The sequence below is a fragment of the Desmodus rotundus genome, chromosome 8 (assembly GCF_022682495.2).
Source record: "Desmodus rotundus isolate HL8 chromosome 8, HLdesRot8A.1, whole genome shotgun sequence".
In the NCBI taxonomy this organism is placed as follows: domain Eukaryota; kingdom Metazoa; phylum Chordata; class Mammalia; order Chiroptera; family Phyllostomidae; genus Desmodus; species Desmodus rotundus.
The window spans coordinates 89,168,106-89,188,410 of NC_071394.1; the positions used below are offsets into that span (position 1 = coordinate 89,168,106).

At 50.3% G+C, this 20,305-nt stretch overlaps 1 protein-coding gene across 5 annotated transcripts in view; it reads right to left on the reverse strand.

Annotated features, from left to right (window-relative positions):
• Nucleotides 1-2,059: 2,059 nt before the first annotated feature.
• The window catches only part of CACNA1D (calcium voltage-gated channel subunit alpha1 D), a 312,906-nt gene continuing 294,660 nt past the window's right edge, over nt 2,060-20,305 (reverse strand). For 3 of the 5 annotated variants that reach the window (XM_045192203.2, XM_045192201.2, XM_045192200.2), the window contains 8 exons: nt 14,871-14,984; nt 13,782-14,149; nt 13,102-13,128; nt 11,832-11,981; nt 10,191-10,354; nt 6,821-6,942; nt 5,019-5,339; nt 2,110-4,550 (listed from right to left, as the gene is read on the reverse strand). In XM_045192203.2, coding sequence (XP_045048138.2) covers nt 4,257-4,550; nt 5,019-5,339; nt 6,821-6,942; nt 10,191-10,354; nt 11,832-11,981; nt 13,102-13,128; nt 13,782-14,149; nt 14,871-14,984 — 1,560 coding nt within the window. In that variant the 3' untranslated portion in view covers nt 2,110-4,256. Of the gene's footprint in view, nt 4,551-5,018; nt 5,340-6,820; nt 6,943-10,190; nt 10,355-11,831; nt 11,982-13,101; nt 13,129-13,781; nt 14,150-14,870; nt 14,985-20,305 lie in introns of all 5 variants that reach the window. The other 2 variants (XM_024556516.3, XM_024556517.3) reach the window with 2 other exon arrangements.

Here is a 20,305-nt window from a genome sequence, read left to right on the forward strand (position 1 = left end):
TTCTAAATCTGCCAAGAGATTTATTTCTCCGAGACAGGTGCCACTGCCGTGGTCCACAGCCATCACTGCTGGATCTCAGAGCCATCTGCAGGGGCCAAGGGACAGCAGGGGAGTGCGGGTGCCAGCCCCAGAGTTCCAAGGGCTGAGAAGTAACACGTTAGGGGTGTGTGCGTGGGGGGGGATCCCAGGTGACTGTGACTATACCAACCTTCTCTGGTGCAGGTATGGCAGGTGACATGGCCATTCAGTTCTGCCATCTCTATGTTCTGTGGTGGTCTTGGTCTCCAAGACAGTGGCTGGTTTGCTACTGTGGCTGTACTGTAAGTTAAGCAACATAACAGGTCCCTGTACAGCTCACTTCTACCCTGGCCCCTTCCCACCCTTGCTTACAGGGCCTTGTTCCGGCATTCGCACAATGTAGCTGCACACAGAAATGTTTCCACAGAAATGTTTCAAAGGAGAAGACTAGGAGTGTCACATATCCAGAACCCCCAGAAGTCAGAGTGGGAGACTGCTGTTGGGGTTCAGACCCAGGACAGAATGTTCTGACTTGAAGCCCAACAGCTCAGTGCCATGGTTGTCTGGGCAGAGTGAGCAGTGGCCCACGTCACAACCACTGGGCTGTCTGCAAGTCCCACTGCCACAAGGGACCCTTCCACCTCAGAATGAGAGGGCCGTTGTTTGAGGAAGCCAGAGAGGGAGAACAGGGCCTACTGGATTTGGGGGGCGGGGAGGACCCACAGTTAGGCTGCCCACAGAGATGGGGCCAACACTCAGCCTCTTGAGGAATCGGACAGACTGTCATTGAAACCCCTGAGCAAAAGCCTGCAGTCCCTAAAAAATGAAAGAATCTACTTTACGAAAAGTGGTTTAAGAAGCATTAACAGGAAGCAGTGTATGTGCCCAGCGATCAGGCTCTGAGGAGCACGGACCCCTTTGCAGAAGCCTGTGTTAGGCCGACGTAGCACCAGCAGAAGGGTCTTTCTAATAGGACGAGGGACGAACATTCAGCTATAGGAGCTGCATCCCCAGGATGTGGCGGGTCCCGGAAGAAGGACCTCTGGCACCGTAACTACCTCCTTTCTGTTTCCAGTGCAGGCAGCAAGAATCATCATTTCCATAAATTCAAATGGACTCTTCTTCCAAACCACATCTTCCACCCAAAGGTCATTTCATATTTCCACTGATTCCACTTATCAGATCTGATACCTAGATCGTTTCTCTTAAAACGCATGACTAAAACCACACACCCTGTCCGCTGGCCTTGTGTTGAGACCCTGGCAGTCCTCTCACGTTGTCCCCTGTCATCATCCTCAAGATCATGCTCAGCTTGTTCCTGTGCTGGAAGCAAGGGCCCCGGCCTGCTCTTCATTCTCGCCTGTCCTTTAAAGTTTCCAGTAGACAAGGAATAGCATTTTAGAGAAATAAAAAAAATGTCAACAAATGAAAGCATAGCTGGAGACCCTGTTCAGTTGGGGTAGTCTGATACCTGAACAGAGCTGTTGTGTGATGACACCTCTATTGCTAACCATTTTTAGATCAAACTAATTGCCAATCATGAAAATAAAAACCTTTGTAGAAAAGCAGACAATTGGCAAAGGCACTTTCGACCATGGTATAGCCTATGAAAAACCCCCATGAAACAAACTGCCCTGGCTTCTTCCACATGAGTGGGGTCAGCAGTAAAGAGGGCTCGTCCAGTAGGCCAAGCCCACCGCGCACCAAGACGTTCCTGGGGCCTCGACAGCCCGCCCTTCCTGGCCTTGGGCTGATTCCGAAACGTCTCGGAATGGAGCTGGGAAGCGCCGCCAGGCCAAGTCTGGATGGAAATCACAAATACAGTTATTAATGAGGGAATCTTGTTCATTGAGAGTTAAATCAGATCTTCCATTTCCATTTTGTGATACGAAAAACACAGATTAAAGACACTAAATGTACTATTTCTGGGAACAAAACAAAATGACATTTTTTAGGGGGCAGAAGGGGAACCAAAAGGAAAGACATTTAATCATAACATTTTCCTAAAACAAAGAAAGAAACCATGCTCTACAACTTCAAATTTTTCTTACAAAGAAAAATTTAATGTTAGATGATAGGTTGAACCAGGCTTAAAGCAGACAGATATTAAGAGTGGTGCAGCCTATAAAAATGCCAGTTTTTAAGTACTGACTGGAAAACAGCATTGCCTATGCCGGAAAAGTCAGTCCTGGTAGGCATGGTGGATCAATGATGTTAAGCCACACAGAAAGACCAATACCTAAAAGAGAAACAGAGTCCGAGGTGATGGTAACAGTGGTTTAGCCCTTTAGGAGAAACAGTGCTCTCTGCAGCTGGTGTTAAGTTGCCATAGGCATTGAAGGAGCCACGAGAATAAGAAAAAATCTACACAATTACAGAACTGCCCTCAAGGAGTGCCCGCCCCTTCCACGGCTCTCACTGGCAAATGCCAAACCAACACTTTGCAAGGAGAGCACCCAAATACAATAAAATTATTACACAGCTTTATTCTGAACATTTTACATTTTAATAGAAAAGAACTTATGTCAGGAAATAGTCATTTACAAACCTTGAAGAGTTTCTGCCTGGACCTGGAGTAAGAATATCTTAAGAAGAGGTTTGTAAGGTCTTCATAACAAAGTGTTGTTATTTACAAAAAAAACCATGAACAGGTTGTCTATGTAATATTTAAAAATTGCTACCTGTTTTTGACTGCAGAGAGTCCCTGCCAAGGTATCTTGACAAAGTCGGCATAATTCTGTGAACAGAAAAGGAAGCCTGGACGGGTCTAATGATCCAAAAGTGGGATTTCTGCAGGAAGTGCGATCGGAGGGGGAGTGCATTCTAGTGGAAACTTCAGCCCTCATTCAGTTGCATATAAAAGCCCTCAGAACACACAGCACAGCAGTGTTTTGTAAAAAGGCAACAATACGATTTGTCCAGATGCTGACCTTCTACTTTTGTAGATGGTCATGTCCCTCTGCTCCTTCCACCCCCTCTTCCCCAGCATTCCTTATGCCTACGACAGCAGCATCACCCTTTCCCAGGGGACAGGAGCAGAGGGACGTCATTCACCTGCAAAAATGTCCTGTGGGGGCAGGTGCGAAAGCCCACCACTGTGAATGCCACAGGGTCAGAGTAAGCAGCTTGACCCAGTCTGTCTTGAGCTAATGGGGGAGGGCGTTAAGGTCAAACAGAAGACAGCTGCAGCCCCTGGTGGAGCAAAAGGGACACCACCAAATCACAGAGCTCTTGCCCGAGGAAAAGACTGCAAGTAGTCAGCCTGGTGTACCTTGTGTAAAGATACACTTATAACGACTCAAAGTATTTTAGAAAAATCTCTGCAGTATCAAGTTCTTTTGAACTTAAAATTTTAACCCCAAAAGATTTTCACTGAATAAATGAGAATTGGCTCTATTTCTTCTACTTCCGTTTAGTCTGAGTAAAAATACCAATAATTTCTAGATTTCATTGGGGAACTACAATTATTAGGACCCATGGATATTGCTGCAGTTCAAATACGGTACAATAATTACAAAATATAGACCATCTCTTTACAAATACAAATTATAGTATATTACAAGTCATGTACAGTAAATCTATAATTTTTAAACAAACTAGCGTATCTAAGTTGACCTGGTTGCGAGTGAATTATTATTCCAGTTTACATCGCCCTTCGCCTGACAGTCAGAAAGCAGCCATCTGAGTGATGCTCTCTCACGTAAACCGGTGTCACAGAACAGAGAACCTTGCCTGCTAGGTCCTGCGTCCCTCTCAGGGTGACAGCTGGCAGGCAGGTCCTGACGTACTTCGGAACAGGGATCAGGAAGCAGTGTATTCTGAAGGGAAGGGTTTAAAAATGGATATGCTGGGCCCAGTGAGTGTCTGATATGCTAGACCGATGGCTGAGGTAATGACACAGGTATGGTGATCGCCATCACCTTTAACCTTCCCCAACGTGCCTGGGGGTGGGGGGCCAAGTGCCCTGGGCGGGCTCTGAACGAGAGGGCAGGGCCTATCCAGCGCCCGTCCTCGGTGAGCGGGCTGGACCTGCTGTTTCCCACAGCCCAGGCTCCGCACATGAGCACAGCTGCCCCACCAGGTTTATGGCTTCCTTGAGGCATGACATCACTTGTACAAAAGTCTAATTGAATATGGACTTCACACTAGTGCCTAAACTTTCCTAACTATGAGGCACTTTTTCCCTGGCCCTCCGGCACCCCACCAGAGGGCAGAGCCAGTCTGCCCCTCCCTGGGGACTACAGGGTGGTGATGCATATCATTTCATCCGCCAGGTCCTCCTCCTCTCTCCCAAGGTCTGGCTCTTCGTCACTGTAGCCTGGCCCGAAGTCCTGGAGCTCGTAGTCCTGCCGGCTTGAGACAGGGCCCAGGTCCCCGTTAGCCCGGGGATGCATGGTTCCATTAAGCAAGTTGCTGGCTGCGCTCTCCATCTCGTCAATGGTTAGGTCACAGGCATCAGCAATTTCGTGTTTTGTTGCTGACACAAATTTGGGGTCCCTTGCATACCGTCCTAAGCCTTCAGATATCAGGACCTGCACAGGTAAGAGAATCAACGGTATGAATGTATCATAATGACAGAAAACCCACCTCAAGCACTAACTGTATGATGTGCTTCTGGGCAGGGCTCAGCCAGTCATGTTCGTTCCATCTTGTACACAGTAACTAAAGGTCAATGTCATGAGGCTCAAAAACTATATACTCGTACATAGCCCCACAAGGATGAAACTACTAGGGATGAATCTTTTAGTATCAACTGGTAACTGTTGCGGGAATAGCACATATAATCCTGAGTATGGCTACTTTATGAGATTTAGCAGTGGTGGTGGTTTTATACTCCTGCTGTCAGTACCATCCTTGCATCTAAGAAGTGGGTGGTGTCCAGATTAGAAGCCAAGGAGCCTGGCTCCAGACCCCTCCCGCCCTCAGAGCCACCGCCTGCTCCTGCTCTGTGCGGCTCTCCCGACACCACCCCTGCTGTGCCTGCAGCCTGCCATACTCACTGCCTCCACCAAGCTGTCTGCGCTCCTCTGCTTGTCGCTGTTTTTGTTGTGGAAGCTGCTGGGGACAGTCAGGCTGGCTGGCGTGAAAGTCCGATAGGAGATGCCAGGCTCGTCCGTGTACCACGAGCTGCGGTGCAGGGAAGGCAGGCTGCCATTGACCTGGTCCAGGGCCTCCGACTGCTCCACCTGGATCAGGGGGGTGTAGCATGGCGTCCAGTCCCGGTACGGAGGGGTCGCTGGGGGCGTGGCCCATGACCGGGTGGAGTGGCTTGGCGAGTATTTCTGGGCTTTACTTGAATCGAGGCCTGCAACTGCCATGACCTGAGGAGAAAGGGGGAGTGGGAAGACTGGAAGTCCTCCAAGGTCTAGGCCTCGGGTGTCCTCACAGCGGACCCAGCCAGAAGCTCTGTTTTGTAGGGGCGGCCTTGGAGAAGGGCTGTAAAAACACACTGAGTACATTGAGTGAGTTGGCAGTAAAAATCTGGCTTTCTGGTGGACTATATTTTCTTTCCCCCGAAATCCATATGCATTTCCTATGGCTGTTCCCAAGTAGGAATCAATTGCTAATGAATGAAATCACTTCAGAACAATGAGGGATCAGGGAAGACCTACCAGCTGGGTCTATAAACATGCTCCCTGTTGTTTAAATACAGAGTACATTCAGGGCAAACTAACAGGCCCCAGCACCCACAGGGAAAAACAGCTGTTCTCTTCACTCTAGCGCAACGTGCCACATGGCCAGCCTTGCCTGCTCTGAGGCACCAGGTACCGGCCTTGCTCTCCCACCTCTGGTGACACCCCAGCAGACCTGCCTCGGCATCCCACTCTGCACAGGGGGACCCTGAGGCCAAGTCTGTGAGCTGCACAGGGGAGGCAGTGCACACGGGACCTGGGCCCAGCCAGGGCTGGCCAGCAAAGGGAAGGGGTTTTCACACATGTTCCCAGGGAGATTTCCACGCCTACTTGGTTCGTGGCATTTGATGACCAGGGCCTTCCCGGGACTTGTATTTCTTCCATGATAAGGCAGGACACAAATCAAAATGCACGTAAAGAACTGGCAGAGAGACTCAAATAGAAAATCAGAAATGGCAGCTGCTGTTCATGTGCTCAGGGTAGGAAACCACCCGGAGACCTGGCTCCGCCCAGTACAGACTGGGTGCGCACCACATGGGGCTGCTCTCCACCTCTCCCACCCTTCCTGACACACACGGGTGGACACACCTCTGATGTGCTCTTTTCAGACAGAGAGAGTCCTTGTCCTTGAGGCAAAGCCTTGGTGAGCAGGCTCTGGCCCCGTGCCCTCCTGTCCAGCTGCCTTCACTATGGACAGCTCCTTCTTTCTGCACCACATGCCCCTTGCAGGCAGAGTAGGGGCTCACCACCCCCAGTGACCACAGGGCCCTGCCCACACACGGCTCCATAAATGAAGGAATGACCTCTCAGAGCAAATGAAGAGCATTGCTGCTTGTTCAGGGTCAGTCTAGCAGCCACCACTCCCTAGGCCACAAATTGTGCCAGGCCCTGTCTTCAATACTGAGGACAGATGGCAGCTTTGGCAGCTGGCAGTTTTGGATTCAAATGCCAACCTGGTCACTCACCTACCATCTCTGATGTTTGCTCAACCACACAATAAGGTTCATGATAGTATCTGCAAGGTTGTCACACAACTGAACCCCAGTGTATGTGAAGGTTCTCTCCTTCCCGCTGGTGCTGGCAGACAAGGGGAAGTCGATGTCCTGAGGGTGGGTCTCACACAGGGTGCCCATCAGGCCATGGGAGCAAGGCCAGGTGGGCCAGCTCACCTGTTGCTGCATCAGGTGTAGAGGCAGGGCGGTACGGTGAGGGAAGGCCGGTGACATTGGGACCTCCTCCTGGCTGCTCTGCCGGCGCAGGCACTCAAAATTGAAGGAGGATCTTCGGTGGGCTGAGAAGGCAAAGCACATGAGCAGCTGTGAAACGAGTTCTCTGGTAGGACCCCAGGGCTCTGGAAGTCATGTCACTCACCGAACGCTCAAAGGGGAGCCCAGGAGGAAGCCCAACGTGTCCAAGACAAAGCATTAGGTAGTGAAGCCTCAGAACTTTTGGAGGGAGGATGAGGAAGCAGCCCAACTGAGGGATGGTTTTAAAAAGTGCAAGTAGATTTCTTATAAATGCCATTCCTGTTCTCAGGGGCAGGAGTGAAGGCAGCCCAAGGGCAGCTGCTCTGATCCAAAGCCCCTGCCCTACACATTGTGGGAAACTCAGTCTCATTCCAGAATCCCACAGACACTGCTGACTGCCTTCCGGACATCCGGGGCCTCTGGGGCCCGAGGCAGCTCACGGGTGATCCTGTGTTTACACCCGTGCCTTAAAGGGAGTGACTTGCCACCTACCCTGTCAGCTGAACCAGGTAATAACAAAATTCTTTTGTTGGGAAAGACCTCACTTCTCTAGCACTGAAAACAGAACAAAAAGGAACACCTCTGACTGTAAAGAATGAGCTTGTCCTGTTAACAGCCAGGGTGAGCGACGGCAAGATATCCAGAGCCCATGGCTTCCAGGGCACCAGACATAAGAAAGTCATTGGGATTTGGGGCCCCCTAGCAAAGGCCAGAAGCCCCCCCGCTGGAAACACCTCCCTGGGAAAGAGGAGGTATTTCAGGAGCCCTACTGATAGTTTGTAAGACAGTGACTGGCCAAGTCACCTTAGCAGCAACTTTCTGGACCTCTGTTCTAAGCTCGCAGGGCATGCTTCCAACTCCACACCCCTGCATTCCTGTATGGGTAACTGCAGACACCAGCCTGGGGAGGCCTCCTGGGCATGCTGGGACTGCTCACGAAGCTGCAGGAACTGGTTCTCCGAGGGCCCCGCTCCCGATGTGTGTGAAGAGCAGGTCAGCCACCGTACGACCAGGAGGAACAAGACAGACGACACTCCTGGTCTCGCAGGCCCGATGCACACTATGGGGTGTGCGGGGGCCTCCTGGAGTTGAGTCCGTGGCTGCTGTCCTCATCAGACAACCTACCCTCCACACCATGCAGGGTAAAATTTAATGGTGTTCTAAGGAGGACAGGCCCCCCTTGGCAGCATAACTTCTAGGACCCTCCTAGCATCAAGTGGCAGGGGCGAGGCTCAGAGCCAGGAAAGGAAACCACCACTCCTTTCTTTCGGATAGTGCCTTTTAGTTTTGGAAATGGGTCCACGTACACCCGTCATCTCATTGGTCACAACCATCTCTGCTGGAGGAAGTCGTCCTACTGAAGCTAAGAACACGGACTGCAGAGTTCCATGCTCCCTTGCCCAAGGTCTGAACCTACAGGCAGCAAAGTGGGACCAAGTTAGAAGTGACAAACCCAAGGCAGGCTATAGCACAAGTCCTACGAATTGTAGTTGGCAGAGCGTTGCCAAAGGTTGCACCGATCCTCATGAGTCATTGGATTGCCAGATTTAACAACGAAACGTAGTGGACACTCGGTTCAACCTGAATTTCAAATAAAGAGCAAATAATTTTTTTTTTAGTATAAGTATGTCCCAAACGTTGAATGATTTGTACTAAAAAAAATTGTTTATTTGAAGTTGAAATTTAACTGAGCATCCTGTATTTTATCTGATTTTCCTACCATGAGAGAAACAGACCATTTTAAACATCTATTCTTATAGAGCAGGAGGCCTGCTAATAATATGAATCACCAGCTCTAACAGCTCTCCTTTCTTTGTAGTTCTCTCTCCTTTAAACTGCTCCTTCGCACCTTGTCCTCTCCCATTTGAAACTAGAAAGGTCCAAAACAAGAGCTAGCCTGAATGGGAGGTGGTAAAAAAGAAAAAAGAAAAAAGAAAAAAAACAGAAACCAAATTCTTTCTGCCCCTCAAGACAGACTGGTATTAAAAATTAAAAAAATAAAAAAGAAAGAAAGAAATACATTTATTTATTTGCCCTTACAAATAAAGAGGACAGTTGCTCTTGTCCACTTAGGTTCCTCACTTCCCTGATGTGGTATCTGTGTATGGTAGGCATTAACGTGGCTGCCAAAGGGAGGTCCAAGGAGGGCTGTGGACTTGTATGGGCAAGAGGCCCCCACCCAGCCTCACCTGTGTGTGAGTATCCAGTAATGATGGAGACCAGAAATGCTCTGTGTGTTAGGACTACCACAGAAATTGGTCTGATTTCACTCCCCAGCAGGGCTGTGACCACTGGAGAGAGACAGAGAGCCCGAGGTGCCACCCAGCCACAACTGTTACTGTGCGTGCAGTCAGCAGACTGGGAGCCGACATATCTTGGCTATTTTTTGATTACTGATTAGAGTCCTGCTCAAAAATATGCATCACTCTTTAGAAACGCCAGAAGTGGATATTCTGTAACCACCATCCAAATGCCCACGTGTCCAAAATCAAACTGCCCAGCCAGGAGACAGCAGGGGCCACTGCTGCCTTTCCTTCTCCAGCCTGAGTTCCTCACCGGAGCTGACCCTGATTCCTGGCACTGCCAGTTATGCCACTTGCACAGGAAAACCAGATGGAAGCAGCCAGCCCCTGCCCCTGCACAGCAGTATGGGATTCCTCGGCCCCAGGATGGGAGCCCCTACCCTAGAGTTCACCAACAAGGCCAAAACCTGCCATGTGAGCTGAGGGCTCTGGCAGACCAGAGGACAAGATGAGAGAGGTGAAGGAGGAGAGGAGAAAAAGAAGACACCCTGGTGTGGCCTGAGAAGAGACAGACACCAAGAATCCCCAGGTACCCACACTCAGAGGCATTGGACTTGGTCTAGCTCAATACTCAGACTGATCCCTTCTGCCCTGAAAGTGGTTACCTGACCCCCAGACTGGGCCTAACAATGGCCACGGTGTATGTCTTACCCATCTCTCAGGATGGATCCCAGGTTCAAGGGCAATGAAAACGTGCATAAGCAGCCCCTTATCAGATTTTCCATGCTGTGCAACAAACATTAGGGCCGCATACTGTCTTTCTCTGCCCTCAAAGAGAGTCCAGAACAGCACTGAAGTAGTTTAACACATGGAATACTGATAAGAAAGGACAGCTGATAGGATCTGCAACCACGGGTCTGGGCTTGAGGACTAAAGGTCCTCCACACAGCAGGACTACATCCATTACCATCTTCCCCCCACCCTCGGGCCCGGGGAGAGGCACAGTGCTCTCTGGGAGGCTTCACCCCAAACAAAAAATCTGGCCTCACATGTTGGGGTGGGAGGTAGTAGGCGTCTCCTTGGAGATCTCCGGGAATCATAGCAAATGGGTGAGTCATCGTCCTCCAAGAAGCCTTGAGGGTGATGGTAGCCTCGGGGCCGCTCGAAGTCCAAGTTGCTGCCTGGGTATCGGTTGTAGTAGCTATAAATGTGCCTTGTGGTCAAAAAGGCCAAAAGAGAGAGTAAGGGGCACATGAACTCCTAGGTAACAAGCCCTTTCCATTAGCTCAGGCACACCCACCTCTACAGTCCTCTCCCCACCTCCTTGGGCACAGGTGGACTAGCTGGGAACAAGGCAGTCCTCAGCTTCACAGAAGATTCAAGATGGGGGTAAGGGCTATTCCAGGAAGGTTGAGGACAGCCGGCCTATGATGATGAACGGAGTGTCGGTAGTTTCTCCCTGGCCAGGGCAGCCTCAGCCCAGGTCCACGTGGACAGCAGATTTCCCACAAGCTTGACTATCACCCGCTCACTTCCTTCTTGACAACCCCTCTCCTGAGTCCCTGCCCTCAGCCAGGGCTGGGAACCAGGGACGCCATGGTGCATGAAGCGTGGCCCCTGCCCTCTAGGAGCTTAGCAAATGCCACACGTACACAGACAGCCACTGCAGCTGGGAAAGGTCAGCACCAGAAGACGGGCCCAGGGCGGGTTCTGTGAGTTGTGGGGTGGGCATTTCAATGCCATCAGGGAATAAGCAGCAAAGCCCTGATGCAGGTCCTTGACGAGAGGCTGGAATGAGGCCCACAGAGCTGGGAAAGGGTGTCTAAGTGGTGGGCATGCTGTGTGCAATGGCTCTGAAGAAGGAAAGGCAGAATCCATTTGGTCAGACTCAGTGGTTCTGTAAGTCAGGTGTTGAGGGAGGCTGATGGAAGGAACTGGCGGAGGGCAGGGTGAGTGAGGGTCCAGCCATGTCTGGCCTAGAATATGAGGCTAACAATTATTACCAGGAGGGACCTCACGGCAGTACCATGTCCACTTCAATGGGCCGCCTGGTCATTGTGAAATGCAATTTACAGAAAGAGGATGGTAGGTGGCCTTTGTCTCCCTGCACTGCCCACTATGGGGCCTAAAACAAAGTGTCCCTTTTAACCTCAAAATTCTTTCTTTAGGACCTGCAGAGGTGGCTCTGCTGAGAGATGCCACCCTGACCTCTTGTCCCCCATCTCAAGGACAGACCCCTTAATGAGAGTGGGAAACAGATGCTATTCATTAAGACTCTGCCCAAGCTATGGGCTGGCTGAAGGGCTATGTACACCGGGCCCCTAGCTCAGAGTGCTCAGCATTAGCAAAATAAAAACAGACACTTCAGAAGACAAGGAAGAGATGGAAGAGAGCTAACCCTCCATGAGACAAGCCCAGCTCTCCTTTCTGGACCTTTACTAAAAGGCCTCACAAGCCCCTGGTAGAAATGAGTCAACAGCCTGAAGGAACAGTCCCCACTCTGCCTCTCTCTGGCCCTGTTTCTTCTGCTCAGACTTCTCCTCTGGCCTGGAGTCCGCCTTCCTGGTTTGCTTCCCAGGGCAGTCCCCGGTGCGGCTGCAGGTGGCCTGGGGCTTCACAAACAGGCTGAGCACAAGGGATAGGCAACAGCGAGGCCTCCTAATGACAGCCTGAGCCCCAGAGCTCCTCACCTGCTGGAGGTCGGCGAGCTGTCGTCCTCGTAGTCCTCCTCACCACTGAAGTACTCCGGCTCCCCCAAGCAGTGGGGTTCCCTGAAGTAGCTGTGTATATCAGGGTCTTCCCGGCAAATAGTTGGGAACTGCTCATCTCCTGAGTCCGACCTGCAGTTGGGAGGGAGGACCTGAGCCCCTGTGCAGGAAGCAGTCACTTCCTGCCTCGAGCAGGACTGGACTGTAAAGGCCACTGGCCACAGTGCTGTGTGTGCGCGCGCACCAGGAGGGCTTCTCTCGCAGTACCTTGAATAATGCTGGTGCCAGATCGCTGTGCCCAGGGGCCTTGGGGCCAAAGGAGTAGATGTAATTTGGGAACAGGGCAAGAACATAAACCTAGAGACCTGCAGTGATCGGCATCCCCGGGGGAAAAGACTTTGGTCTCCCAGACCATCTACTCTGACCCCTGCTCCTTCCTACCTGGGCCCCACGTGACTTCAGAGCCTGGAACAAAGAGCCTCCCTAACCTCCAACTTCCCACTGCGTATGGCCCAGGAGGAGCAACAGGAGTTTTGGATACAGTGTCCCAGGAGAGACCCTCATGCATGACATCTACCAAAATTTCTAAGACGGTCCCCTGCCCCAGGACTGTCATAATGCCTCCCTGAGGTGCAGCTGTCCAGGCCTGAGACCTCAGGAAAGCCAGCTCGGGGCTGTGACATCGCTTCTCCCCAGAGAAAGGACTGTGCTCCCTCCAAGTTCTTTTTCTCTCTCTGACCTCCTCCGGCTCAGGATTTCATTGGAGATAATACAGCAGACCTATCCTCCCCGTCACCAACAGAATAACCATCCTGCCCGCTGTTCCATCCGTTCAACAAACGTGGAACAGGATACAGTATGTTTAGGGCTGCATGGAAGGCAAAGGGGAGGACCTGGCCCCTGGTCTTTGGGGAGCTGGGGTCATGTTTTCACAAAGCCCCACAAAAGGCTTGGCCCCAGAAAGCAGCAGCTATTGCCCAATTCACAGGCCTGGGCATCAAGTGTGCACAGATGGCTCTCCCCGTGCTGTCCAGAGGTGTGCTGAGGCCAGTCCCCACCTGTCATGTGAATATCAGTCCTTCGGTGTAACTGTCTATGCAGAAAAAAGCCACCGCCTCTGACTCCTGAGTCCACAGCCCTGAGCTATAATATTGCAGTCGGCTTAAAGGAACTTCTCATTTCTTAGCACTCAGAGGGACCAATGAGTCACACTTATAGTATTTAACACACACAAAAAGCAGTGAGCACATACCTAATATAAGTTTCATAATAGCGGGTTCTATCCAGGAAAAGCATAACAAGAGAGGGAGGGAGAAGGTAAGTTAAGTATTTCCAGCAAAATTTAAAATGCAGTTATCAGGCTACTACTCAGAACAGGGCTGGCAAGTTATGGGCCACAGGACGAACACAGGCTGCTGCCTGTTCCCCTATGGCCCACGGGCTATGATGGTTATTACATTTTTAAAGGATTGAAAACCATGAAAGGGAGGAAAGTATTTCATCACCTATGACTTTATGAACTGCACATTCCAAAGTCCAAAAATAAAGTTTCAGCGTGACACAGCCGCACCTGTGCATTTGACATGTTGTCTGTGGCTGCTTTCTCGCCACCACAGCAGAGCTGAGTAGCTACAACAGACAGTGGGGGGTTCGAGGCCTAAAATATCTACCATCTGGCCCATCACAGAAAAGGTTTGCCAACCTTTCGGCACAATTGGGGAGGGTGGGTTTGCACCTGCTGCCATTTTAAGGAGTGTCTCATACAGCAGGACACGGGATGGCTGGTGGCCCTTTATCCTTCAGGGTCATCACGTGGCTAGGGCCTGGAACCCACAGGTTCAACTGCAAATGCCTCCTGGGAGTCTCCTGCATGTGCCAGAGCATGGGGTGGGGAAGGGGCATTCACAAGTGCAAACACATTTTCAAGGTTACCTTTTAATACTGGACCTTCTTTGAGGCTCATGGTCAAGCTTGTGGGAGGACTCATGCTCATTTTCAGACACATGCTCAAGGTTCCCAATGCTGGGCCGCTTTCCAGGGGCAGCTTTGGACATATTGGCATTATTGAGATTGGCATTTGTTGAGCTGGGAACTTGCTTTCCTATGGAATTATGGTTATGATGGTTATGACACACCGAATTTCCTGCTGGAGGAAACAGCGGTTTCTCAGTATCACTTGCAGGTGGAACTGAAGGCCTTTGGACATGCAGGGGACGGTGGGTGGTATTGGTCTGCTGAAGGGAATCTCTCCTATCACTATTAACATGATTGACATGGTTTCCAAGCAGGGCACCATTTCTCTGCAAAATAATGGGAGACAACACCAGGTAATTTAACAAGTATTTGATGCAGGCTAGCTATGTTAGGTAATTTTTCTACATGAAAAACAAATTCTAGGTAAGCTCCAGAGGATCCCTGGAAACAACCTGAGGGCCTCAACAATCAGGGTGGGTGTGTCTGTGTGGCAGCTGGTCCCCCTGAAATGGGGAAGGTCACCGATTCCTGAGCCAGGGAGCAAGCTCTCGGTGGTCACTTGCGTGTGCTCTTCCAGTTGCTCCAAGATGAGGTGACTTATAGCCAGTAGGGCTGGCTGGCAGCCCCAGTGGTTGAGTGTGGGTAGTAGGCATGCTCCCCGGACTGAGGGGCTGGGAGGCTGAGAGTCAGCTAGAAGCTCAAAGAACTGGCCCAGGAAAGAAGGGGGCAGTGTGGGCAGGCAGCTGCCAGAAGCACTCAGGATGCTTATCCATACCACCCAGTGGCTGTGGCCAAGGTTCTTGGAAGCTGCCAGCGTGGGCAGAGGAGCAAGCTCAGGAAGGGCAGTCCTGGCCCTAGAAGAGGTGCTAGTGAATGGCAGGGGCGGGGGGAGGTCTGCCTGGGGGGAGGGCATGCTCCACAAGCCCCCTATGCTCTGGGGCTGGTTTGCATTCTCCAGGCTTTTCTGTGGCTCATTAACTGCCCAAACTGGAGCCCTGCTCCACTATTTTCAAGCACTGAGTATGTAGCTGTGTGTGGAATAATTACTTTGAATACATCTTCTTCTTCTCCTTTTGTTTCCTCGGGCTCATCATCTTGCAGATCACAGGATATGGCACGCCGGATCTCTGGCCCGATGTCGTGCAGTGTCCTTAACCCCGCCTAGATCAATGAAAACGGCAAAGCAGATTAGACAGCACAGGTGCCCTGGACCCGGCTGGGGTCCTGGCTTTGCTCCTGCCCGATTCAGCTGTGGGAGGGGAAGGTTTCTCCTCCAAAGGACAGACCGGAAACTGACCACTGTTTGAATGTAACTGAAGGGGTCTCTGCAGCCTCAGGGTTGTAGGGTGGGGGCAGAGGTTCAAGATGGACCTAGCCTGGGATGCTTGAGGCTCTGAACTTAGGAAACTCCTTTTCAAGTAACCCCATTTGCAGGAAACAGTGCCTGGTTACTAATACTAAGTTTGTCACAGCCAAGAGCCCATTCTCCCACCTAAATGACAGTCTACAGAAGGATGTCCTGCAGAGTGTTGTCTCCCGAGCCCCAGACAGCACGGGGAGCACAGGCAGAGTGTTGTACAGGGACGGTGGCAAGGACTCACTGGCTGTGCCTACAATGAGGAAGCCTAGGAGCAAGTGCCAGAGGGCAAGCAGACCGAGCAGCCACCAGGGCCGCTGGTTCTGCTAAAAAGCCATGGGAACAAGGGAGTAACACAACACACTGCAGCCACTGGCACACTCAGGACTGAGACAGAATGGACTGACATGCACACAGACCTGGGCCGCTGTGCAGTGCCAGCCTCCGTGGCCATTGTGGGACCCTGGCCTGCAGCCCATGCTTGGGCTGAGGACTCGCCAACAGTCAGGTCATCTTCTTGAAGACCACAACACATTGCGGAGGGCTCACCAGCTCTGGAGGCCTTGTAAGAAACCCCTGCTGCTGCCTCAGGCTCCTCACAGACATTCATCCTGTCTTTCCCCAAGGCCCTCTCAACTGGTCTTCCTTATCCTGGGTCCTGGGTTCCACTGGGACAGGGCCTGGGAGAAGCCCTTCCATTGTTCCCAACTTCTTTAGGGATGGACCATATATGGGGAAGGTATAGTCACTGGCTCTGAGAATATTTTGATGCTTTGACCATTGATTGGAAGAAAAACCATGCTGACTCAAAGACTGATATGGACAGTATAGCTAATTTATCCTTTTCCCCAGAAAGACATATCTGAAAGAGGCATTTCTTCCCTGTCCCAGGTCTAAGGCCACCTGTGAGCATGCAGGCGGCAGCCCCTCATTTGCTGCCAGCCAGTCTGCAAATTAAGCAGCCACTAAATGTTGGCTGTGCAGGTCCCCGTCTGCAGCTAACCTCCAATGTAAGGGCAGTCTGCAGAGAAGGACGGGGCCAAGTGTGGGTTGTCAGGGAAGGGGACCACTTCCTTGTCCTTCCTCCACAACCCCCAGCAACAGGTAGGCATAGGACATAACCAAAGTGTGATGACCACACTTGGCCTAGCAGTGGCCAAGGCAGGGGAGGGGATGGTGGTCAGGTCCAGCAGCGCTGGGCCCACTGGTGTGGGAATGCTCAGACTGGCCTTCTGCAGACACCTGTGGTGGTGACGTTAATTTAAAATGTAAAGTTATACGAAAACTTTTCATCTTCCCTGGTAGCACCCGGCCTGTGAGACTAGCCTGGGTAAGGAGGCACACCAGCCTGGCTCTGCTCTGCACCAGGCTTTGAATAGAGAGGATCAGCAGCTCTTTCCATGTCATGAATTGTGGGGGTAAGAGAGCCGCCAGAGTCAAAGCTTTCAGGCTCCTCACTAGGAATGCTGTGGTCTTATAGGGGAAAGCACACAAGGTCTGGAACCAAACCCAGAACAGCTGTGGTGTGTCAGTGAGGCAGCCACTTCCTCCCGTCCCTCTGATCACAGGCACACAATGCATGTGCACACACATGTCCACACATGCACACGTGTACTCACACACATGCATGCACATGTACAGAAACACACACTTTCCCTCTCTCGGGATCCCTGAGTCCAGCACATCTGAACCCAGGGAATCATCCGGCTTGGAGGGGGACCCACTTGCCATTCTCATGGAAACACCAAGAAGGCAAGTGTAATGTGAAGTGAGGGAAAGCTCTTAAACAGCAGAGCTACAGGCATGTGCAGAAAGGTCGAGCCTGTAGTATTACACAGCCTACAATTCATCCATTCAGCATTTTCTAGGGCACAATTATCATGGGAGGATAAATTAAGCCAGGGTTCAAGGCTGATTCTGGATTACTGGGGAGAAGGTGATGTCGCATATCTGAGGCTCCCAAACAAGGAGAGACCAGGTTTGAGACACCTGCTGCTGTCCCCACAAAATAAGCACAGGTGAAAATGCGCTAAGTCAACACACCCAGTTAAATGATGTATATAAGCCACATTACAAGCATGGGCTCGGAACACTGAGTTCAGGTAACAGATAATCCTGTTCACTGTCATTCAACTAATTGGACTAGGTCTGGTTAAAAGAAATAGAAAACTATTTATTTGGATAATTTTTAACATCATCCTCTGTTGACGGGTTGACATTTCACTGAAATACACATATAACATAATTGTATAATAAAAACAAAAACTGTCTCCAGCACGTCGTCAATGATACAGCAGAGTCAGAGAGTGCAGTGAACAGACACACGACAGAGTTTGTTTGCAACATAAACCATGGAGAAGACAGGTGGCCCATGAGGCAATTTCCAAAGACAAGTAACGACAACATATTTATTAGAGACATCAAAGGAGGAGTGAAAGCATCGCCCTTCCCGACAGAAAAGCAGAAGCTTAGAAATCATAATTACATTTTGCTTGCCCCACGCAGGAAGAAACACACCTTCTAAGTGTCAGGGACTGACTTTGCTCTTTCACGTGGGGTCTGGGGAAGCACGCACGGCGGCGGCGCACACGGGGGCGGGGGGAAGGGGATCTGCCAGGGCTGGGAATGAGGGAAGCAGATGTTCCCAAACTTAAATTGAAACAAAGAGCTTAAGCACAGCACCCTGAATTTATACACATCACAAAACATGATAACGAAATTTTTCTGGCGCACATGTCAAGCTGAAAGGTAGCTTAGGCTGCTCCAAAAATTCCATAGGCACAAGTTCCAACCCCCTAAATTCAAAAAACTATCTTAAATCCTTGAAAAAAATTATTTTTCATAGCTCTAGAAAAAGAACATTTTTTCTTGAAATAAACACTTTATAATCAGTAAAATTATGCATTCTTTCATATTTCATATCTGTGTCTACCTCTATCAACAAAATACTATTTTAATTTGAAATGGGGTCATAGCTCTTAAACCAACACAATTAAAGCCATATAAAGTCATTCCATTAACATCACAGTAGAATTATGGTTTTGAATAAACACAGAACTGCTATAAAATATAAACATTGTTGATTTAAGATGTCCAATCATATAAAATATTAAACAGAATCAAGCCTAGTTTCTGGTTGATTTTTAAATGCTACCTATTATCATAAATATTTTCTTAAAAAATGAACGGCGCTTTGCCTGTAGACTGCTGCTTTAAATTTTAGACACCATTTAATTGGAATTTTATAGATAGTTACTCTACTAAATGATTAAGTCACAAAAAACCCAAACTATAAAAATCTCTAAATATTTCTGAAGCAATAGCATAAAATTATGATTTTTTAACATCAGAAATGAACATTCATTTACCATCCTTCCTCTTGCCCACTTTCAGGGTTGTTCTTCCTACCTGGGTGCATTTGTAAGACTTTCGCTGCCTGTCTCCCTAAGCCAGCTCCATCAGACACACCAGGCATCTGCCAGCTCTCAGAACTAAGGCAAGCACGTCCAAACTCCTTCTGAACCTACACTGTAACAGTGGAGATAAGAGATGCGAGTTTCCAGCTGGGACTGGGCCAGGCCATTCATCTTCAGAAGTGAGTGCCAGGCTTTCCGACTCCAGCCCAAGAGCCTTTGCCTGGCAGAGCCTGTTCTCCATCACAGGCAGGTTTCACTCAGCCAGGGCTGGCCCTGCGCAGGCAGGTTCCAGTTAAGCTTTCAGCAGGATTCAGCCCCTACCCAATCAGCTGCACAATTTTAGACTTGCTCCTCTCGGGGAAAGAACTGATGGGTAAATTCTTAGAGAATAAACCTGTTCATCTACAAGCTGTCCCCCGCCTCCTCCGCATACACACATGAACACACACACCACAGAGGGCGCACCCGTCCTTTCGTCATTGCTTTCCGCCAGGGAAAATGTGATGGTGTGGCCTTCCTGTCTGTTATGAACAGTTCTTGGGTTATATAAGGGGTCAGAATCATGAGCACGATGCCCCATGAGTCAGTCACCCACGGTGATTCTAACCCTCACTGAAAAGTCAGCTGTAATGTTATTTCATGAGTCACCCTCGGGTTGCACTCAGCACTCCAAAGAAAATAAAGGGACATTTACAAAATCAGCTAGATTTTTGATCTATGACATTTCCCTGCAAACGATCTGACAGAGCTATCAGTCTCAGATACACCTTGATTCTCGGTTGTAGTGTTAACACCGGACTTGGAGAAACTCTTGCCGGCTTCCTGGTAACAGAGAGGATATTACTTAAAATGCAGGCTCTCCAGAAGCCACGCATCATGACTGCTGTTCCGGTCCACCCTGATACCTCTCCTGTGACCTCACATACTTTATCCTGCTACACCGGGGAGGGACGGTGGGCCATACTCTTCCCATTTGGTTAAGGGGCTTGCCTAAAACAGCAAAGGTTCAGCTAGGTTCCCATGACACCATGCTGCCCCACCTTGACCACCACCAAGAACAAGTCATTGGGTCAATGAAAAGAGGGCTGAGAAGGTCTCAACTGAATGCTCACTCATAACCATCTCCCTGCAGGCCTGTGGGTGCCACTCAATCAAGGTTAACCCCATTAACTAACTGAGCAGAGCTCTTGTATCACTAAGCCAACATGGAAATGAGGAGCCATCACAAGGTGTCATGAAAACTGATCTTATGCCTGGCACACATCCTCGCCCCAGTTGTGCCACTCGGAGGTGGGAGATCTTAAGAAATACTGTCTATCATGTGCTAACTCAGACCAGCATTCCTCCAGATCGGCACAGGCAGGGAGACGTGGCCATGCGGGGCATAACACTCAGTCTGAACTTAGCTGGACAGTGGGGTACAGGCAGCTGTGTCCAGGTGAATGGGTTGGGACTGGGGAGGGGTCTGAAAGGGAGAAAAGGGTTCAAGGCAGGGACAGTGGTCTACATAAGGGGCTCTTGAACCAGGGAGATCACAGAAAGGCCCTAGCATCCTTTTCCTTTCGGGGCATCTGGGACCATTTCCCCACAGCAGCAGTTCTCAAAGGGTGCTCCAGGGACCCTGGGGCTCCTCAGGACACCTTCAGGAGTCCATGAGGTCACTGCAATACACCAATGGGACGTTCTTTGCCTTGTGCACACTCGCTATC